General features: G+C 27.6%; 1 protein-coding gene and 1 long non-coding RNA gene across 2 annotated transcripts; both read left to right on the top strand.

The window, feature by feature from the left end:
- The first annotated feature begins 888 nt into the window (after nucleotides 1-888).
- Nucleotides 889-1,484, top strand: LOC124913707. The gene is made up of 3 exons (XR_007096764.1): nucleotides 889-950; nucleotides 1,045-1,123; nucleotides 1,189-1,484. It is a non-coding gene; the product is annotated as an uncharacterized LOC124913707 (long non-coding RNA).
- Nucleotides 1,485-7,087: 5,603 nt separating this feature from the next.
- Nucleotides 7,088-9,898, top strand: LOC124915225 (F-box/kelch-repeat protein At3g06240-like). Its single transcript, XM_047455903.1, has 3 exons — nucleotides 7,088-7,281; nucleotides 7,931-8,003; nucleotides 8,553-9,898. Exon 3 carries the CDS (start codon nucleotides 8,560-8,562, stop codon nucleotides 9,889-9,891), a length of 1,332 nt encoding a protein of 443 aa, XP_047311859.1. The 5' UTR covers nucleotides 7,088-7,281; nucleotides 7,931-8,003; nucleotides 8,553-8,559; the 3' UTR covers nucleotides 9,892-9,898.
- Nucleotides 9,899-17,677: the final 7,779 nt, after the last annotated feature.

Genomic DNA, 17,677 nt, shown 5'->3' on the forward strand with positions numbered 1-17,677 from the left:
TTGTATTAATTAAAATCTAATAGATAGTTAGATACATAAATATACAAATAGTTTTTAAAAAACAATTTACATCATACAGGCTATATTTTCTTCTAATCTATTTATCTGTCTAGAAAGCCTCAAACTTTGGACAATGATATATTTGTTAGTTACAAACTTACAACTATTTGATGTTAAATATTTAGAAAAAAAAAAGAGAGAATAATATAAAAATAAACTTCATGCACAAAAATACTTTATAAAAATATAATATATATATATATATATATATAATTATTAATTATGAAATAAACTGGTAGCTATTAGCATATCAAATACCTTGACTAGAGAATAAATTATAACAAAGGAGCGTTTGATATTGGGTTAATTAATTAAACTTTATTGATTTAAAAAAATATATATTATTAATGAAAAAATAAGTTATATTTTATAAATAAAATATTTTTTTGTATTTTAATTAATAAATTAAATGATTAGAATTGAAAATAAATAAAATGTAAGAGGTACTTAATAAAAATAAATAAAAATTAAGAAAACATACTTCAAACTAGTTTTTAGAGTTTGATTGATCTTGATAAAAAAAATATTTTATATAGGTTTTATATTGATTTAATTATTTTTACTTAAAATTTAATAAAAATAAAATAATTTAAATTTTAATATTTTAATTATTGGAATGAATAGTAGAATGATAATAATGTTATAAAGAAACAAAATTAGAAAAATAAAAATCTCAAAAGAGACAATGTACACCTACCACACAAAGTGAGTGGGGGTAATTGACTTTTGTCGTGTTTCGGATGACTTTAGCCCGTGAGGAGAGAGAAAGAATAAATAATATTTAATTCCCCAAGGAATAATAGTAGGCCATTCATGGTGGTATATATATAGATAGTAAGTAGTATGGTGATTTATAAGGAATTATTAAGATGATGAAGATTTGGAAACAGGTGTTTTGGTTTTTCTTTGAAATGATCATATCACCAAATTAGTCTAAAAGTAATTAATTAGTTAATTAATAGTTTAAGTAATAATTACTTGCAGGTAATTGTAGTGGTGATGCTGCTGCTGCTTTTCTCGCTTCTTCTCCTTGTGGCCGGCGCAAGAGACTTCCCTAAATTAGGTAATTTATTTATATATATAATTACTGGTTAATTAATTAATTAATAATATTGTGATGAATTAAAGAGCATGATCATGATGAAGATGTGATGGGACGTGGTCGAGAGCTGAGAAGTGATTTTCCATGGCCAGGGGGTCACGGTTATATTCATGATTAATAATATATATATATATATATATATTTACCATGTATGTTTTTTAATATTATTATTTCATATCATGTACTAGACCCATCACCCACGACCGACCGACACCTGATCTATCCGTTCAAATATACATTCAAAAGATGTATGCTTTCGTATTTCTATTGCATTCTATTCTAATATATATATATATATTAATTGGATCTTGTCTTCAAAGTCCAATATCGGATCTTAATAATATGTCTCTCATCAAATTAATTCTTAATTTCTTCTACGTACGTGGGTGGCCAGTGGGCATCATTAATCAATTAATTAGTCCTAGCCTTAATTTCTCATATGCTTTCGATTATTTATTTATTAATCGTTTCATATAAAACTGTGTTTTATATATACACAACTATTCAGCTGCTTTAATTTCAATTTCAATTCCTCAAAATTATAAACTTTAAGCTTATCTGTCAAATTTATAATTACTTTTCAACTTGTAATTTTAATTAATTCTACTGTAACATACTTTTTTTTTTTTTTTTTAAATAATCAAACAATAACTTACACAAAATTGGTATTAAAAGATAAAAAAAAAATCACAAGTTCAATTCTCAAACATGAAAATACATAAAAACTCAAAAAATATGAAAATACAAAAATAAAAATAAAAATAAAAATAAAAATAAAAACACGTTACTAAATATGTTAAATGACATAGTATATTTTAAAAAAGAGCAATTAACTCCGACCGACTTTACCGAAACAAATATAAAAAAGCGTCATAATAATAAGAATGATACATATGTATCAGACAACTGCGATTATTAAAGATTTGTCAATTTCTTTCCACCGTAAAATAATTGAGATAATAACCCTAATATAATTTTTTTTTATATAAGTCGTCTCAATCTAAATTTTAAGATATCATCCCTTGTCAATGATTAAAAGTGCCGAAGTAGGGGAGTTTATATTTATCAATTAATTAGATATGTGTAATAAACTATATCTTCCTCATATTATCGGTCATTATCTTCCTCATATTATCAGTCATGTAATGTGACCACAAAATAATGTATTTTAAAACAGATATATAGTTACAAAATATTTTTAAAAAATCATACATTAATAAAAAAAAAAAAAAAGATAATTGAAATACACTAATATAGTTAAATTGACAATAATAATTTTTAAAAGATCAAATATCACCATTTAATTCCCACTTATAACACCTTAAGTTTAAACCATGAATATGATACTAGTTTCTTTACATTACAAAAATAAAAATATAGAGTATTTTTTAAACATTTTCTTAATCCTCACTTTAAATAGATTTATCTTTGAACACATTAATTTCAGTTTTAATCCATAAGATTCCCTATTGCCTTGGACCTCGACTAAACATAAGTTAGGGTCTAGGAAAATAGTAAATAGTAATGGATGTTTGAATAAAGATCACAATATATTTAACATCATTCTTAATCAATTAAATTGGATAACTTTGTGTTAAAATTTTGCATTAAAATATTATAATTAATATGAATTCTTTTTGTGTAGTTTCTTACCAATTAAAAAACAAATTTTCTGAAAAAATAATTGACATGGATTGAAACTGCAATAAAAATAATAATATAAACAGTTTAAAAAAATGTGAGATTAATTATAAGTTATAATTAAACTAAAAATAAATGAGTCATATGTTCTTGTGACATGTAATTAACTGTATATATATTATTTTTAAAATGGTCTATAAAATATTATAAAACCAGAATAGTTTAAATATAACTAAAACAAAATATCACATAGAAAAAACAACTTAATAGAAGATCATAAAAAAAAAGTGAGATTAACGTACACAAAAATTTCTAAAAAAAGAGCTATGATCTCCCTCATCGATTTCACTATTTTTTTTTAACAAATATTAGATAATAGATAATGATTTTCCGAATTATACCGATAACTATTATTATTATTTTAAATTATTATGCAAAGTAGTATGAAATACTCTAAAATTTAAGAGTTGTACTAACCTTATTAATTATTCTAGATTAAATAATATAAAATTAAAAAATATATATAACAGTGAGAGTCAAGTCAGCGCCGGGAACAAATACATACAGAGATTAAATTAGGTATTTGCACACTTTCTTTGTGAGAGAATATGAAAGAAAATGTGAACAATTTCGTTATATCTATCTTTCTCTTTCCTTATTTTTTTTTTTATCATTTTTCTAATTGTGTTGACAAGCTATATTAAATAAATGAAAATATTAAAACAAAAGAAATATTGGAACAAAGAAGGTTGATATATAACACCAAAATTCATGTACTATTTCCAAATAATACTTAATATTTTTTTCTTTAATCAGAATTTAATTATTGAAAAATCTTTTCACACCATTTCACTTAACTATCGTTTTAATAAAATTTGAATTTAAAATCTTATTAAACTCTAAATGAATATACATACTTATCTAAATATAAAAAAAAAAATCAAAATCCAATCCTGATCAGGTACTGGACCACCCACAAACGAGGCAAGATGATACTCTGTTCCCAAAACTCCCTATTCCTCATTCCTTCTTCTTACAGGGAGGAAAGCAAAACAGTTTATTTATTTATTTTTTTAAATAAAAAAAAAAATTCAAGTTTAAGGGGAGCATGTAGAATGTGAAAGCAGAACATCCTAGCTGCCCACAACGACTCATTTTGAAATATAGAATTGGTTTTTGCATTTAATAAAATTTGAAACGCAATAAACCTATTAATTATGAGCTCATGACAAATGTTTAAACAATTAAATATTAAACAATGGCTGAATATATATATATATATAGATTAGGTTAGAGTGGCGAGTGAAGTCAATAAGAACGGCGAGGCCACTAGAGGACATGATTTGAATCGATTGTTTGTTGGACCCTCCTATATATATAAGTTAAGTTGACTTTGTCGTCTCTCAAGAGATGACTTAACCCGTGACCGTGACAGAGAGAAACAGTTCTATTATTTTTAATTAAGGATTGATTTGATGTATTAGTTACATGGTTAATTAAAATTATTGATGAAAAGATGGTTGGATTTAGTTTTTTTTTTTTTTTTTTTGGTCACAACCATGTGTATTTATTGGTAAAGGGCATTCGTTTGCTTTCAATTCACTCTTCCTTGGAGATAAACAAATGGTGATAAAATGTAACTAATTGAAATAACCGGGCTAAATTCAAAAGTTTTTTATTTTTTTGTTTGAATTAAAATATTTTGTTTAGGGGAGGAATCAAATTAAGTTAGTAGGCCACGTACGTATGATGGGTGGTGGTGGTGGTAGTACTATAAATAGGAGGCTCGATGAGGGCCGGTCCTGAGATTTTGAGGCTCTATGCAAATTTAAATTTTGGGGCCCTCTAAAATAATAAAAAAACTTTTTTTTAAATTTTAATTAATAAAATAAAATATAAATAATTAATATATTATAATACAGGAGATATAAAAATTATTTTTATAATATATATTTAATATTAAAGGAGAAAAAAGAGGAAAAAATAATATTAATAATATAATATTATTAAATATAAAAAAATGGGGGCCCTATAAAAATGGGGGGCCCTATGCAAGTGCATTGGTTGCCTTACCCCAGGGCCGGCCCTTGGCTCGATCCCTTGATGAATAATTTATAATTATTCAGAAAGAAAGCATATATTTAACATAATTAATTATATGTTAATTAAGATGATGATGAATAAGAAGAAGCTGAGGTTGATCTTGATTCAAGTTGTGATATTGATGCCTAGCCTAGAGACATACCATTATTAATTACCTTCTGCTGTTTATGAATTACGTATGTTCTTCTGGCTCATAACATTAATTAGTTTTAATAATAATTTTAGTTTATTTGAAAAGGTGATTAAACAAATTAATTCATTTATTATAATATCATGATCAATTACAACATGCATGCAGCAGACGATGAAGCTGTGGATCAGGGACGTCGAGAACTGAATGCTGATTGGCCATGGCATCATGGTTATATTCATGATTGATCCATTCCATCAATAATTATATATTTCAATTCCATGTTTTTCATCTTGTTGCTTGTTGTGTGTCTTTCTTTCTTTCTTTGTACCAATAAAAATTATTATATGCTTTACTAATTTTATTTTAAGTACTTGTATTCTATGATTTCCTACTTCTATTAATATAATTGGATCTTATATTTATAGATTTTTTTTTTTAAATTTGAAGAGAAATATTAATTAGTAGAGAAATTATATATATATATATATATATATATATAATATTGTTATTATAAAAGAGATTTAATAATGATTGTAACCTCTAAATATCTACTCTCTATTTTTAATTTATTTTTGAAATTTTAATAGTCTTTTTATTTTCGGATTTGTTTTAAAAAAATATTTTTTAATATTTTAAATAAATTGGGGAATTGACTTTTGGATTATAAAGTATTTTACGTAATTAAACGAATTTTAGATATTCTTTTTCGTTTCGGGGCTGGATTACACTCGGAAAAGGACTCTCACGCTTATTCCTCCGTGCCCGTCAAAATGACGATCTCTATTTTAAATCTTTGACCAATTTAAAATTGTATTATTTTATTATTTTTTTAATAAAACTATTAAAGTAACACATAATCCAACAAGAGAATTGCTGGTATAAGAAACTATATTTTAATATAAGTTAAAAAAAATCATACAATGGAATACATGTTATATAGATTTTTTTTAAAATAAATAAATAAATCAAAACAAAAATCTGTTGGCTGTTTTTCTATTTTTAGTCGTCTTTAGATCTTTCAGCAATTTAGGAAATTTTTAACGTGTTGGATTCTGACTAAAGTTTATCTTTTCATGCCTTTGAGAGGTTTGATGGGTGAAATAAAGGACAAAACAACATTATTTCTCTTATCTCCTTCGATAAGGCCGGAGGCGTGATTTTTTCGTGGATCTGACGAAGGTGCAATGTTCGTTGATCTTATCGGAATGGATAAAATCGACTTTCGACGTCTTGTGAAAGAGATGATAGTATGTGACGCCTGATTCTTTGTCTTTGAATGAAGAATGGAAAAGTGGAAGAGTGGCTAGTTTGTTTGTTTTTTAAATGAGGGGTCTCCTATCCTATCCCGATCTTGTGTTTTTGGGTTTTTCATCCCTCGATAGAAAAAAAAAATATATATATTTTATTTTTACCATAGGACTAGTTTAAAAAAAAAAAATAAAAAAAAATGATTTTTAGTGGAATTTGAACTTATAACCAAATACTAAATTTAAGCTAAACTAAACCACTTAAATTTAAAATTACAATAAATTTAATTAAATATCTAACTAATTTTAATAAATAGGTTGTGGTGTAGGCTTACTATTACCTTTTTAACCCTAAGTAGAGGTCCCTTAATCGTTTATATTTGTTTAAAAACCTTTTTTTATTTTTTTATTTATTTAATTCATATCATAGGCCTTGTTTGAGGCATTGGGCCTTCCTAATCTGGTATGCTGTTGAGGTGGGCTGCAACTTATGTTTGGGCTAAGCCAATAATTAAGAATTAAACCAAATATATAATATATATAAATATTAATAGAAAGAAATATAAATGAATTAAAAGAGAATTTATCTCATCCTTAATTTTAAATTAAATTAGAGGGCGTGTATCAGTTTATAAAAATTCTGATTATATATATATATATATATATATTAAATGAATAAAGAAATTAAAATTGAAAGTTAGATTTATAATTAAACATGATAATAAAAATATAAAATATAATAGTAATTATCTGTCTTCCACTTTCCCTAATGCCCGCTTTTCTTCTTCTTCTTCCACCTACATACATACAGAATTCTCTCTCATCATGATCGCCGCCGCTTCTCTATATCTAATCTACCTACCTACCTACCTATTTCTATTCGCTTTCCCTAATCCTTGCTTGATTCGGATTGTTATCTGAACGGCGAGTCTCTCATCCTTTCACGCGCTTTCAATTTTCCTTCCGATTCCGATTCTCACTTTTGATCGCCACAGGTGAACAAATTTCCATCGCCTGCTTTAGTTAGTGTTTGGATTGGTTCTGTATTTGTTTTTTTCTTTCTATTGTCCATGGGATGCAAGTCTACGACCTAATACTGTACACTGTATCGATGCAAGTTTTTCATAGTTGTATGTGCCTTTTGTGCAATCTGAAGTAATGCTATGAATTTTATGTCTGATTTATAGTAATGAAGGGATTTTGATGGTAAGATAGTAGTAGTAATATTCATTCAGGAATGACTTTTGAGTTAATACATGTGTGCATGGCTTTGATTCTATGTAGCTTTGATAGGGGATCTTTTGTTGGTCTGAATTCTGTCAAATATAGTTTGTATTTTATGGATCCATTCCCCAATCTGTTACAAAACTAAAATCATGTTCCTTTTTTGTTTATTGGATCTATATGAAGTATGAATGACCCTTGGCTTAGGGCTTAGATCTACCGTCTACGCCAAAGTTTCAGACAAATTTACTTCTGGTTCTTGTTAGTTTATTTCTCAGTATGATGTGATTTGCTTGAATTTCTATAGTGATACTTCATAAACTAACTTATGTATCTATGTTGCTGACAGTTCAACATTATATCTGTCTTTGTTTATTTATCAAGACTGCTGAATCTCACTCAGACTCTTCTCTTCTGCAGTTCTGTCTCTCGAGTCTCATTCTCATAACTCAGTCAAGTCTCCACCTCCAGATTGCTTCTCCTTCCAGTTTCGGTATGCTTCTTATTCTTAAAATTCAGACCTTAGCTCTTGATTTGTGTATGGTTATAGATGAACTGTTAGTTGGTATCTTAGTTAAGATAAGAGAAAAGAAGAAGAAATTTATGTTGCTTTTACCGAAGAAAATGAATGAGATATAGGCAAGTGATGCTTTTATGTTTAAGATGATTGGTGTTTCCTCTTATGACAAATTGACAATCAATATGTAAGACTAGGGAAGCCCAAACCTCAGGGCCGGCACTGCTAGTATATTTTCAGGTCTAGGGATATCTTATTGACGTGTCTCTTCTTGGGACGGACTAAAATACGCAATAGTGTTTATCTTATTTGTTTGAAGTTATACATAGAATTTTACATCTAGCAAAATTGATTTGAATTATTACTATGAAAATGATTTCTTGTTTATTGAACTCATGGTTAATTGAATTGCTCACATAAATATAAATCTTGTTAGTTATAATAAATTATTTGCTTTCATGTTTAACTTTAGAGTTGATAAAGATAATTGTGACTTTACTTTTAACTCAACCTTGATTGGCTTAGGTTTCAAATGGAAGACGTTTCTTTATTTCCTGAAGATTTGTTAATCAATATTCTATTGAGGTTGCCAATCAAATATGTTCTACGATTGAGATCAGTCTGCAAGAATTGGAACTTTATGCTACGAAGTCCTAATTTCATTTCTCTCTATTATAACCACCAGTCACGTGGACAAGAGAGACTTGAAAAGGATGGTGTTTCCTCTTTCATTGTCCTTGAATACGTTGAAAATGCTTGCTATGAATTAATGTACCCTAATCCTCCTCCTCCTTCAGAGTACGACTCATATGACCCTGCTCATCTCTTACTGTCGTTTCTTACTATAAAAAAAATGGGCAATGAGCTAATCACAACAGTTGACAAAGTGGAAAAATTTGACATCCTCCTCACATCACCATCATTAAACTCATTATCTACCCAAGATCGACATGACGTCGATCTTATTATGTTCACATATGTTTATGATGGCATTATATGTCTGGGAAATGATATTGGTATCGTTTTGTATAACCCTTACACTAGAGAATCTCAAAGATTACCTTTCCTTCCATCTACTACGAACCCAGATTGTGATTATAATTATGTTATTTTGGGTATGTGGTTCGATTCCAATCAGCAGCCCGAAACCATAAAACATTACAAAATATTCAGAGTAGTTAATTTATTCCATAGTTATGATGATCCTAAAGTGGGCAATACTTATGTGATTGAGAAATATGATTCTGCTGAGGGTAGTTGGAGGGAAATCAAGAAAATTCACAAAAGGCAATATCAATACCGTTGTGACAAGTGCTTGTTATTCAATGAAATGTTTTACTTGTATGTTGATGGCGATTCTGTGGTCACATTGGATGCAAGATTAGAAAAGTTTGGACTCCTTCCACTTCCTTCAGAATTTTTAGATCGGGATTTTGAATATTTTTGTGTAAATGACTTATTTGTTCTTGGGAGATCTCTAGCCCTGTTTGCTCAAAATCGGGATAGAAACTTTTGTAAGGATATATGGATGATGACTGAATATGGGGTCAAAGAGTCGTGGACAAAACAATACACTTTTCTCGAAGGGGATTTCAAGTTACCTAGTGGCATGTATGAGTTTGGTTTTGGGGGGATGCCATTTGATTTTAGCTGGAGGCTATTAGCGCCATGGAAATGCATCGGCGAGGATGAGTTATTCGTCGAAACATGGGACCCCAACCGTTTTTCGATGTGGGAAAAGGGCAATAGTAAACTCATCTCTTTCAACCTTCTTTTGGGTAAAGGAACTGAAATTAATTTTCGTCGCACTCGGAATTTACTGGCAATTGTACCTTATATGGAGTCTTTTTTTTCATTCAAGTGATTTATATGTGGTGCAATTGTACCTTTTATGGAGTCTTTTTTTTTTCATTCAAGTGATTTATATGTGGTCCTGAATTAGAGAAATGGAAAAAATTATAAGTGCATGTTTGTTTTAAAGTCTATCTCAATCTCATAATCTATGTTTATTTAATATTTTTCTCCTATTTGTTTTTCTTAATTATTATCCTATTTGTTTTTCTTAATTATTATTTAGGGTTTGAACTTCGGAGATTTTATCTAATAGAACTCAATATTTGGGGTTCTCACAAACTGAAGTTTAGTTAGGAGTGAGAAAATTTATTAAAAGTATATTGAAAATATCGTACCGTAATATATCGAAAATATCGATTTTTAAGGTATACCGAAAAAAATGTAAGGTATGATACTGATACCGAAATTATTAGTACGGTAAAAGTATGAGATTTTTTAAATTTTGGTATATCGAGGAAAGATTTAATTAGATTTTATTTCTATAATTTTTGAAATATTATTCAATATATGCAATATTTACCTTACCGATGAGATTGATTTTTTTTTAAAATTAATATGAATTTGAGGTATTAAATGTATAATACCGATGTAAATGTATGAATTTTTTTGTATATCGAAATCAAGGTAAGGTAAATGTATGCATTTTTTGCATACCGAAATTTTAAATAAGGTATAAGGTATAGATAAAACATTAAGGTATATCGTACTGACCCACTTCTAAATTTAGTTCTGTTTTAAATCTTGAATTATTATTATTTTTTATATATAAAACGTGTGCTATAAAGAATATATTAAATTACAAAGGCTTAGATAGAGTATTGATAAACCCAACGAAGGGTTAGCGAAAGCAAGGCCACGAATCCCACGTGGCCTTGCCAGCTAGGAGAGAGAAAAAGCAAAACAAAATAAAAAAAATAAATATTTCAGTTTCCCCCTCTTTCTTCTTCCCTCTCTTTCTTCTTTCCTCTCTTTCTTATTTTCATTTATCACTTTCGGCGAACCCCGATTTCTTCTCTGGCGATTTTTCTCTCCGGCATCCCCGACTTCTTCTACTTTCTTCATCTTCTTTCGACCGAAAATGGTAAGAGAACTCTTTCGTGTATGTTCACTTCATTGTCTGCCTTCGTGTTCACTTCATACTATCTTTTCAGGCTGGTGGTCCAGGTACATCTCCATACAAGACTTCAAAATCTCCCAGATCTCAAAAGACAAGGTAAATAACATTTTCTTTTTTAGAATCGTAGATCATTTTAAAGATTTGAAGATCGTTTAGCTTTTTGCGGTTAGGGTTAGGGATTTTAATGATTTTAATGATTTTAACGATAGAAAACTATGATTATTGTGTATTTGCTGCATTATGAGTCCGGAAATGGATGGTTTAGAGACCCGAAAGTATGATTGTATAATGTTTGGCTGTTATGGGTCCCAAAAATGTGATTTCGGGACCCGAAAGTATGATTATATAATGTTTGGCTGTTGTTATGGGTTTAGTTGCAGAACTAATTTCAATTTCTGGTCCCAAAAACCATTTCTGGTCCCGAAATCACTCATTTCTGGTCCCGAAACCACTCATTTCGGGTCCCGAAACCAGCTTTTCTGGTCCCGAAATCAGCTTTTCTGGTCCCGAAACCAGCTTTTCTGGTCCCGAAACTAGCATTTTTTGTCCCGAAATCACCATTTTAGGGTGATTTCAAACTCCGAAATGGTTTCTATACGATCTTTTATGGCTATTTTATTTTTGTATAAACCAATAATCTTATTGTAATGTTAATTTGATTTGTAGGTCATGTATGAAGATCCAAATCTTCTTATTGATCAAGTTAATGAAAAATGAGATTATTTGAGATCTCTCAAATTGTAGGTTGTATTTTAAATATGATATAAATGACAGATTGTAACATTGTAAATAAATGTTTGATTATGTAAATTTCTAGTATAATAACATTATCTTCAATTATTTTTGATTTTCTAAGATTCATTATAATGTTTCAGATTAAAAAAAATAAAAAAAAAAAGTGTCCCGAAATCACTCATTTCTGGTCCCGAAACCACTCATTTCGGGTCCCGAAACCACTCATCTCCAAAAAAAAAAAATAAATTTTTTTTTTTTTTTTTTGGCCGTTTCGGGTCCCGAAACTACTCATTTCGGGTCCCGAAACTACTCATTTCGGGTCCCGAAACCAGCTTTTCTGGTCCCGAAACTAGCTTTTCTGGTCCCGAAACCAGCTTTTCTTGTCAATAATCTTATTGTAATGTATGAAGATCCAGATCTTTTAGAACTCTAATCTAAATCGATTCAGCAGCTAAACCATAAACGTTAAACATAAATATTGATATGACAATCATTTCGAACGGAAGATAAACGAAAGAAAGAAAAAAGACTTTATATTTCAATCGATCGGAAGATAAGAAGTCGATGAAACGTTTCAGTAAGATCGACAGTGGGTTGGGTTTTGGGAAATGGAAACGAAAAATAAAGAGAGAGATTGTCGTGGGGGTTTTGGTTTAGGGAAAAAATAAAACGTTTCATTAACAGAAGAAGTCTTACCATTTCGATCGATCGGAAGAGAAGTCGGTGAAAATGAAAGAAGAGAATCGCCGGTGGGTTTAGGAAAAATGAAACAAAAGAGAAAGAGAGAGAATGAAACAAAAGAGAGAGAAAGAATAAGATTTTGGTTTTGGGGGGAAATAGAAATATAGAAATAATAGGATTTTTGGTTTTGGGGGGAAATAGAAAATTTTAATTTTTTTCAATTTTTTTTCTCTCTCCTAGCTGGCAAGGCCACGTAGGATTCGTGGCCTTGCTTTCGCTATCTTGTCGTTGAGAATATCATTTCTCGGCTTAGATATGGGCACTTTCTTGTCACTTGTTAGGCTAGTGAAACCTTTCCACTTATATATTTTTTATTATTATTTTATTCATTTTGAATGGTTATTCTATTAGCATTCTTTTGGTAGATTGGTAGATAGTTCAACACTATAGGTATAGTACAACTAATACTTACAGTCAAATTTATTAATCGTTTGGTTGGATAAGTTTATAACTACAGTAACTTAACAGATATAATTTATCTCTTAAACTATGTATAAAATTATAACTGATTTAACCTGTTACCAACCTTTTATTATTTTTTATTTCATTATTACCCTTATATATATATATATATATATATATATATATATATATATATATATATATATATATATATATATATATATATATATATATATATATATATATATATATATATATATATATTTATGTTTATATAAAACTCAATTCTTCTTTTATTATTCTTCTTCTTTATCATCTTCATTTACCTTTTCACAAAAAAAAAGTATAGTGTATGTTGTGTGATTTTTTTAGTATTAATTATTATAAATATTTATATAATTCTAAGGATTAAATTATAAGAAATTTTATATAAAATAATATAAATAATATAATAATATTATTTATTTAAAAATACATTTATATAATAATTATATATTATTTTTTAATAATATCAATATGATTAATAATACAAACTCCTTATAAGATAAATAATAATTAAAAATAATATATAAATATAAGGATAAAATAGTCTTTTACACTTTTTACTCTTTTTTTATATCACCAACCAAACACAAAATAACTTATTTTATACTCTCAACCAAACACTAATAACCTATATAATTTATACCTTCTAATACCTCTTTACAATTTATACCCATTACAACTTATATCTACATAAGTTATACCGCATACCAAACACTACCTTAACATATCATTTTATCACTATATGAACACTGACTTCAAATAAATTAATGGGAAGAATGCCAATTTTACACACCAAGGTGTAAGAAGGTGTCAAATTTACTTATTAAGTATCAAAATTCTATTTATACCTATTAACTTGTAAAAAAGTGTCAAATTTATTTGAAATAACGGAAATATTAAACACCGTCAAAAATTTTGCCACATGTAATATCCACATATTTTTTATTTATTTTTATATTGTCATTACTTTGATTATTTTTTCATTTAAACAAAACATTAAAAATTGTACTTATCCATTCTTTCTCTCTCTTATCCCACAATTATCCATTTTTTTTCTTCTTAATTTCCCTCTTCATCTCCTCTCTAATATGCATAGGGATTGCATAAATAAGTCCCTTCCTAAAATGAAATTGAGGCCATATCTTTGTAATAAGATCATTCAACATCTATCCCTAATTTAATTCAAATGGAGATATAAAGATAATCTCTTTATATTATAAATCAAAAATAATTTATATTAAATTGAGTCTTTATAACTATCTAAAAAAACAGTAAAATTAATAATTGAACTACAACAAGTTCAACTAAAATGACATTACATGATTCAAAATAAATTATGTGTGACAAAAATTTACTGTGAATTTAATATAATCTATTAATTTTGAATCATGTAATTTCCTTTTAGTTGAACCTGTTGTAGTTCAATTCTTAATTTTATATATTTTTTGGTTTGGTTAGATATAAAGACTCAACTTAATATAATTTATTTTTGGTTTATAATATAAAGAGATTGTGTTTATCTCTCTTTCCATTTGAATTAAAAGTGGATAAAATAATATACGATAATATGATAATATGATGTGTAGAGATAGAGGTCAATAAACCTCAATTTCATTAATTAGTTTCATTTTAGGAAAAATAATCAATCGATTCCTATGGAGATGGAGATGGAAAGAAAAAAGTTCAAAGAAAATGAATAATTGTGAGATAAAGAGAGAGAAAAAATGAATAAAGAAAGATTTAATGTTTTATTTAAATTGAAAAATAATTAAAATAATGTCAATTTAAAAAAAAAAAATGGATATTACATGTGGCAAAAAAATTGACGGTGTTTAATATTTCCGTTATTTTAAATAAAATTGACATTTTTTAACAAGGTAGTATATATAAATAGAATTTTGATACTTAATAAGTAAATTTGACACCTTCTTACAAGTTGGTGTGTAAAATTGACATTCTTCCCATAAATTAATTGGTTCAATCTTTACCAATTTATATATAGGTAAACTTGTTGAAATAAATGTATTATTAGACTAAAATTTTGTTTAGAAAAATAAATAAATGGGTGAGATTTTAACTAACACTTCTTACTATAAGATTTTTTATTTATTCTTATGATGGTTAGCCGTTAGCCAACCGACCCTTTTTATTATAGTTTAGTAGATTCTAGAATAATTTTCTACTTTGATACAAAGTAATAGTTCATTTGAAATTATAGTTTAATATATTGTAGTTGTCTAATTTATTTCTACATTAATTTTAAAAACAATAGATTTAATGACAGTTTAATTTTTAATTTTTTTAATTATATATATATTAATAGCATGAAAAAGACTCATCTCAAAATGTTTAATACTTTTTAGTATGGATTTTAGAGTTTAGGGTTTAACTAAAATTAATACTAAAATAAATTGATTTTTTTTTATGAATTTAGACAGTAATTTTTTTTCAGAGATGGGCTGATCCCCTTAATAGATTCACCCGCACACATATTTATTATATTTTTTAATACTTTTTTAATTATTATTTTTTATTTAACTAATAATTTAATTTATTTATTCTTTTAAAATTAAATAAATATTTTAAATTTAGTAATATTAAAACAAAGAGGAGTGATAGAGGGAGGAAATTTAGTGAGGGAATTTGGTGAGGGAATGACGTGGCATCACCTTCATTGGTTGGAAAATGTAAAAATGGGAGGAAAGAGAGAAAAGAGAGAAATTATTTATTTTTTTCAGCGAATAAGATTATGCCACTTCATTCCCTCACCAAATTCCCTCATCAAATTCCCTCACCTAATCATTTCTCACAAAATAGACCTAAACGAAAAAGTTCACAAATTACTTTTTATCTTATAATTATAAAATATAACTGACTAAACCGAATTACTTGTTAACACGCATGTTAACACGCAGTGACGGCCCAGAAATCGAAAATGGGAGAGCTTAAATAAATAACGATAAAATTTTGGATAAAACAAGTAAGAAAAAGGTAAAAACAATAAAAAATAAGGAATAATGTCACATTTTTTTATCGTAAAAGGAAAGAAAAAAATCGGGTACATAAATTCGTCCCTACAAACACTATAAAGATTTTTAAAAATTGACACCAGCAAATGAAATAATTTTTTCATTTAAAAAATTGACCAACACGAACCACCTATGTCCTTGTTAAAAATATATATCTAGCTATAAGAAATTAAAATAAAAAAAGATAGAAATAAAAGATGTTCTAATGTATATGAACGATTTGAAGGGCCGATTTGGATCGTATAGTTTATTCAAATGATAAACAATTTGAAAGTCCGATTTGGATCGTATAGTTTATTCAAATGGTAAACAATTTGAAAGGTTGGTTTGGATCAAATAGTAAATTGAAACGATAATTTAATGAGAATAGCTTAATTTGTATTATTATTATTAGAGGAACTTGGTTAATTTGTATTATTATTATTAGAGGAAGTTGGTTAAGAGAAAAATGATAATATTATTAGCTAGGTTTAAATGTTTACAATTTTTAATTTATTTTTCTCTAACATAGATGTGTCAAAAATACCATAATTGTTTTTGTTAGGGTTATCAAGACTGATGAATTAGAGTCTTGTTAATTTATTTTTCTCTCTGGATTTTATTTATGATAGATAATTTATTCATGTAAATTTAGATTTTAAACTTGGCTTGGCCTTTAGTGGGAAATGAGTCAACAATGGGCACGCAATAGCGACAAATATTATTTAACCCACTAGTAATTAAGTGGCCTTGTTGACTAGTGGTCTCTTCCACACTATATATAGTCTATAGTCTATATATATAATATATATAAAATTAATTCTTTCAATATCCTCAATCCTCGTAACGTGTGTGTATATAAATAGGATGTGAGTAAGTAATAATATTTCATTCACATAATAAATTATTATTATAAGTAAGGATCTCGATCATCAATGGCTTCGGCTACTAATACAAGGAAGAAGAGCAGTTTAATTGTACTAATAATAATAATGGTGATAGTGGTGCTTCTCTCTTTTAATGCTATGGCGGCCAGAGAATTCCCTTCTTCTTCTTCTGGTGCTGATCATGCAGGTAAATTCATTAATAATCCTTTATATGATTCTTTAATTAGACTTTATTTGTGAATTTGGACTTAAATTATATAATTGTTGATGATAAAATTAACAGGTGAATTCAAAGTGGAGGGACGAGAACTGAGAATGGATAACCCATGGGGTCATGGTTATATTCACGATTGATTCATTATCTTTATTATATATTGTTGGTGTTGTTGCTTTATCACTTAATTATGCGTCTATGTGTTATGTATAATAAGATAAAAGTTCATTGAATCAATAAATAATAAAAACCTGTTTTTGTTATGAATCTAAGAGACACAACATGGACATTAAAAAGAAATTTGTTTGTAAAACATGTTTAGCTATCTCATATTAATTCATTAAATATCTAGTTATCTTTTTAAAAAATAGACTACAAATATTACAAACAAATTACAGTCAAACCCAAACAATACCCATTAAGACATCTATTAACTATTTAGTTCCACTCTTATAAAAAAAAAGAAAAAAATTATATTTATTTTGATCTACCGAGGTTGGAGGGAGATCACAAATTAAGCTTTAACTTAGGATCTGGAGCAGCGGAACGAACTCTTCTTGAGTCTTGCATTTCATCTTGTGGCCATTTCAAATTACACCTAGTCAGTGTTGGTCTTGTGTTTTGGGCAATAGATATATATTTTTTTT

This window comes from Impatiens glandulifera, chromosome 9 (genome assembly GCF_907164915.1).
Source record: "Impatiens glandulifera chromosome 9, dImpGla2.1, whole genome shotgun sequence".
In the NCBI taxonomy this organism is placed as follows: domain Eukaryota; kingdom Viridiplantae; phylum Streptophyta; class Magnoliopsida; order Ericales; family Balsaminaceae; genus Impatiens; species Impatiens glandulifera.

What these genes read in the sequence shown, in the direction of transcription:
- LOC124915225 (XM_047455903.1), top strand. Translation starts at nt 8,560, where the DNA reads ATGGAAGACGTTTCTTTATTTCCTGAAGATTTGTTAATCAATATTCTA.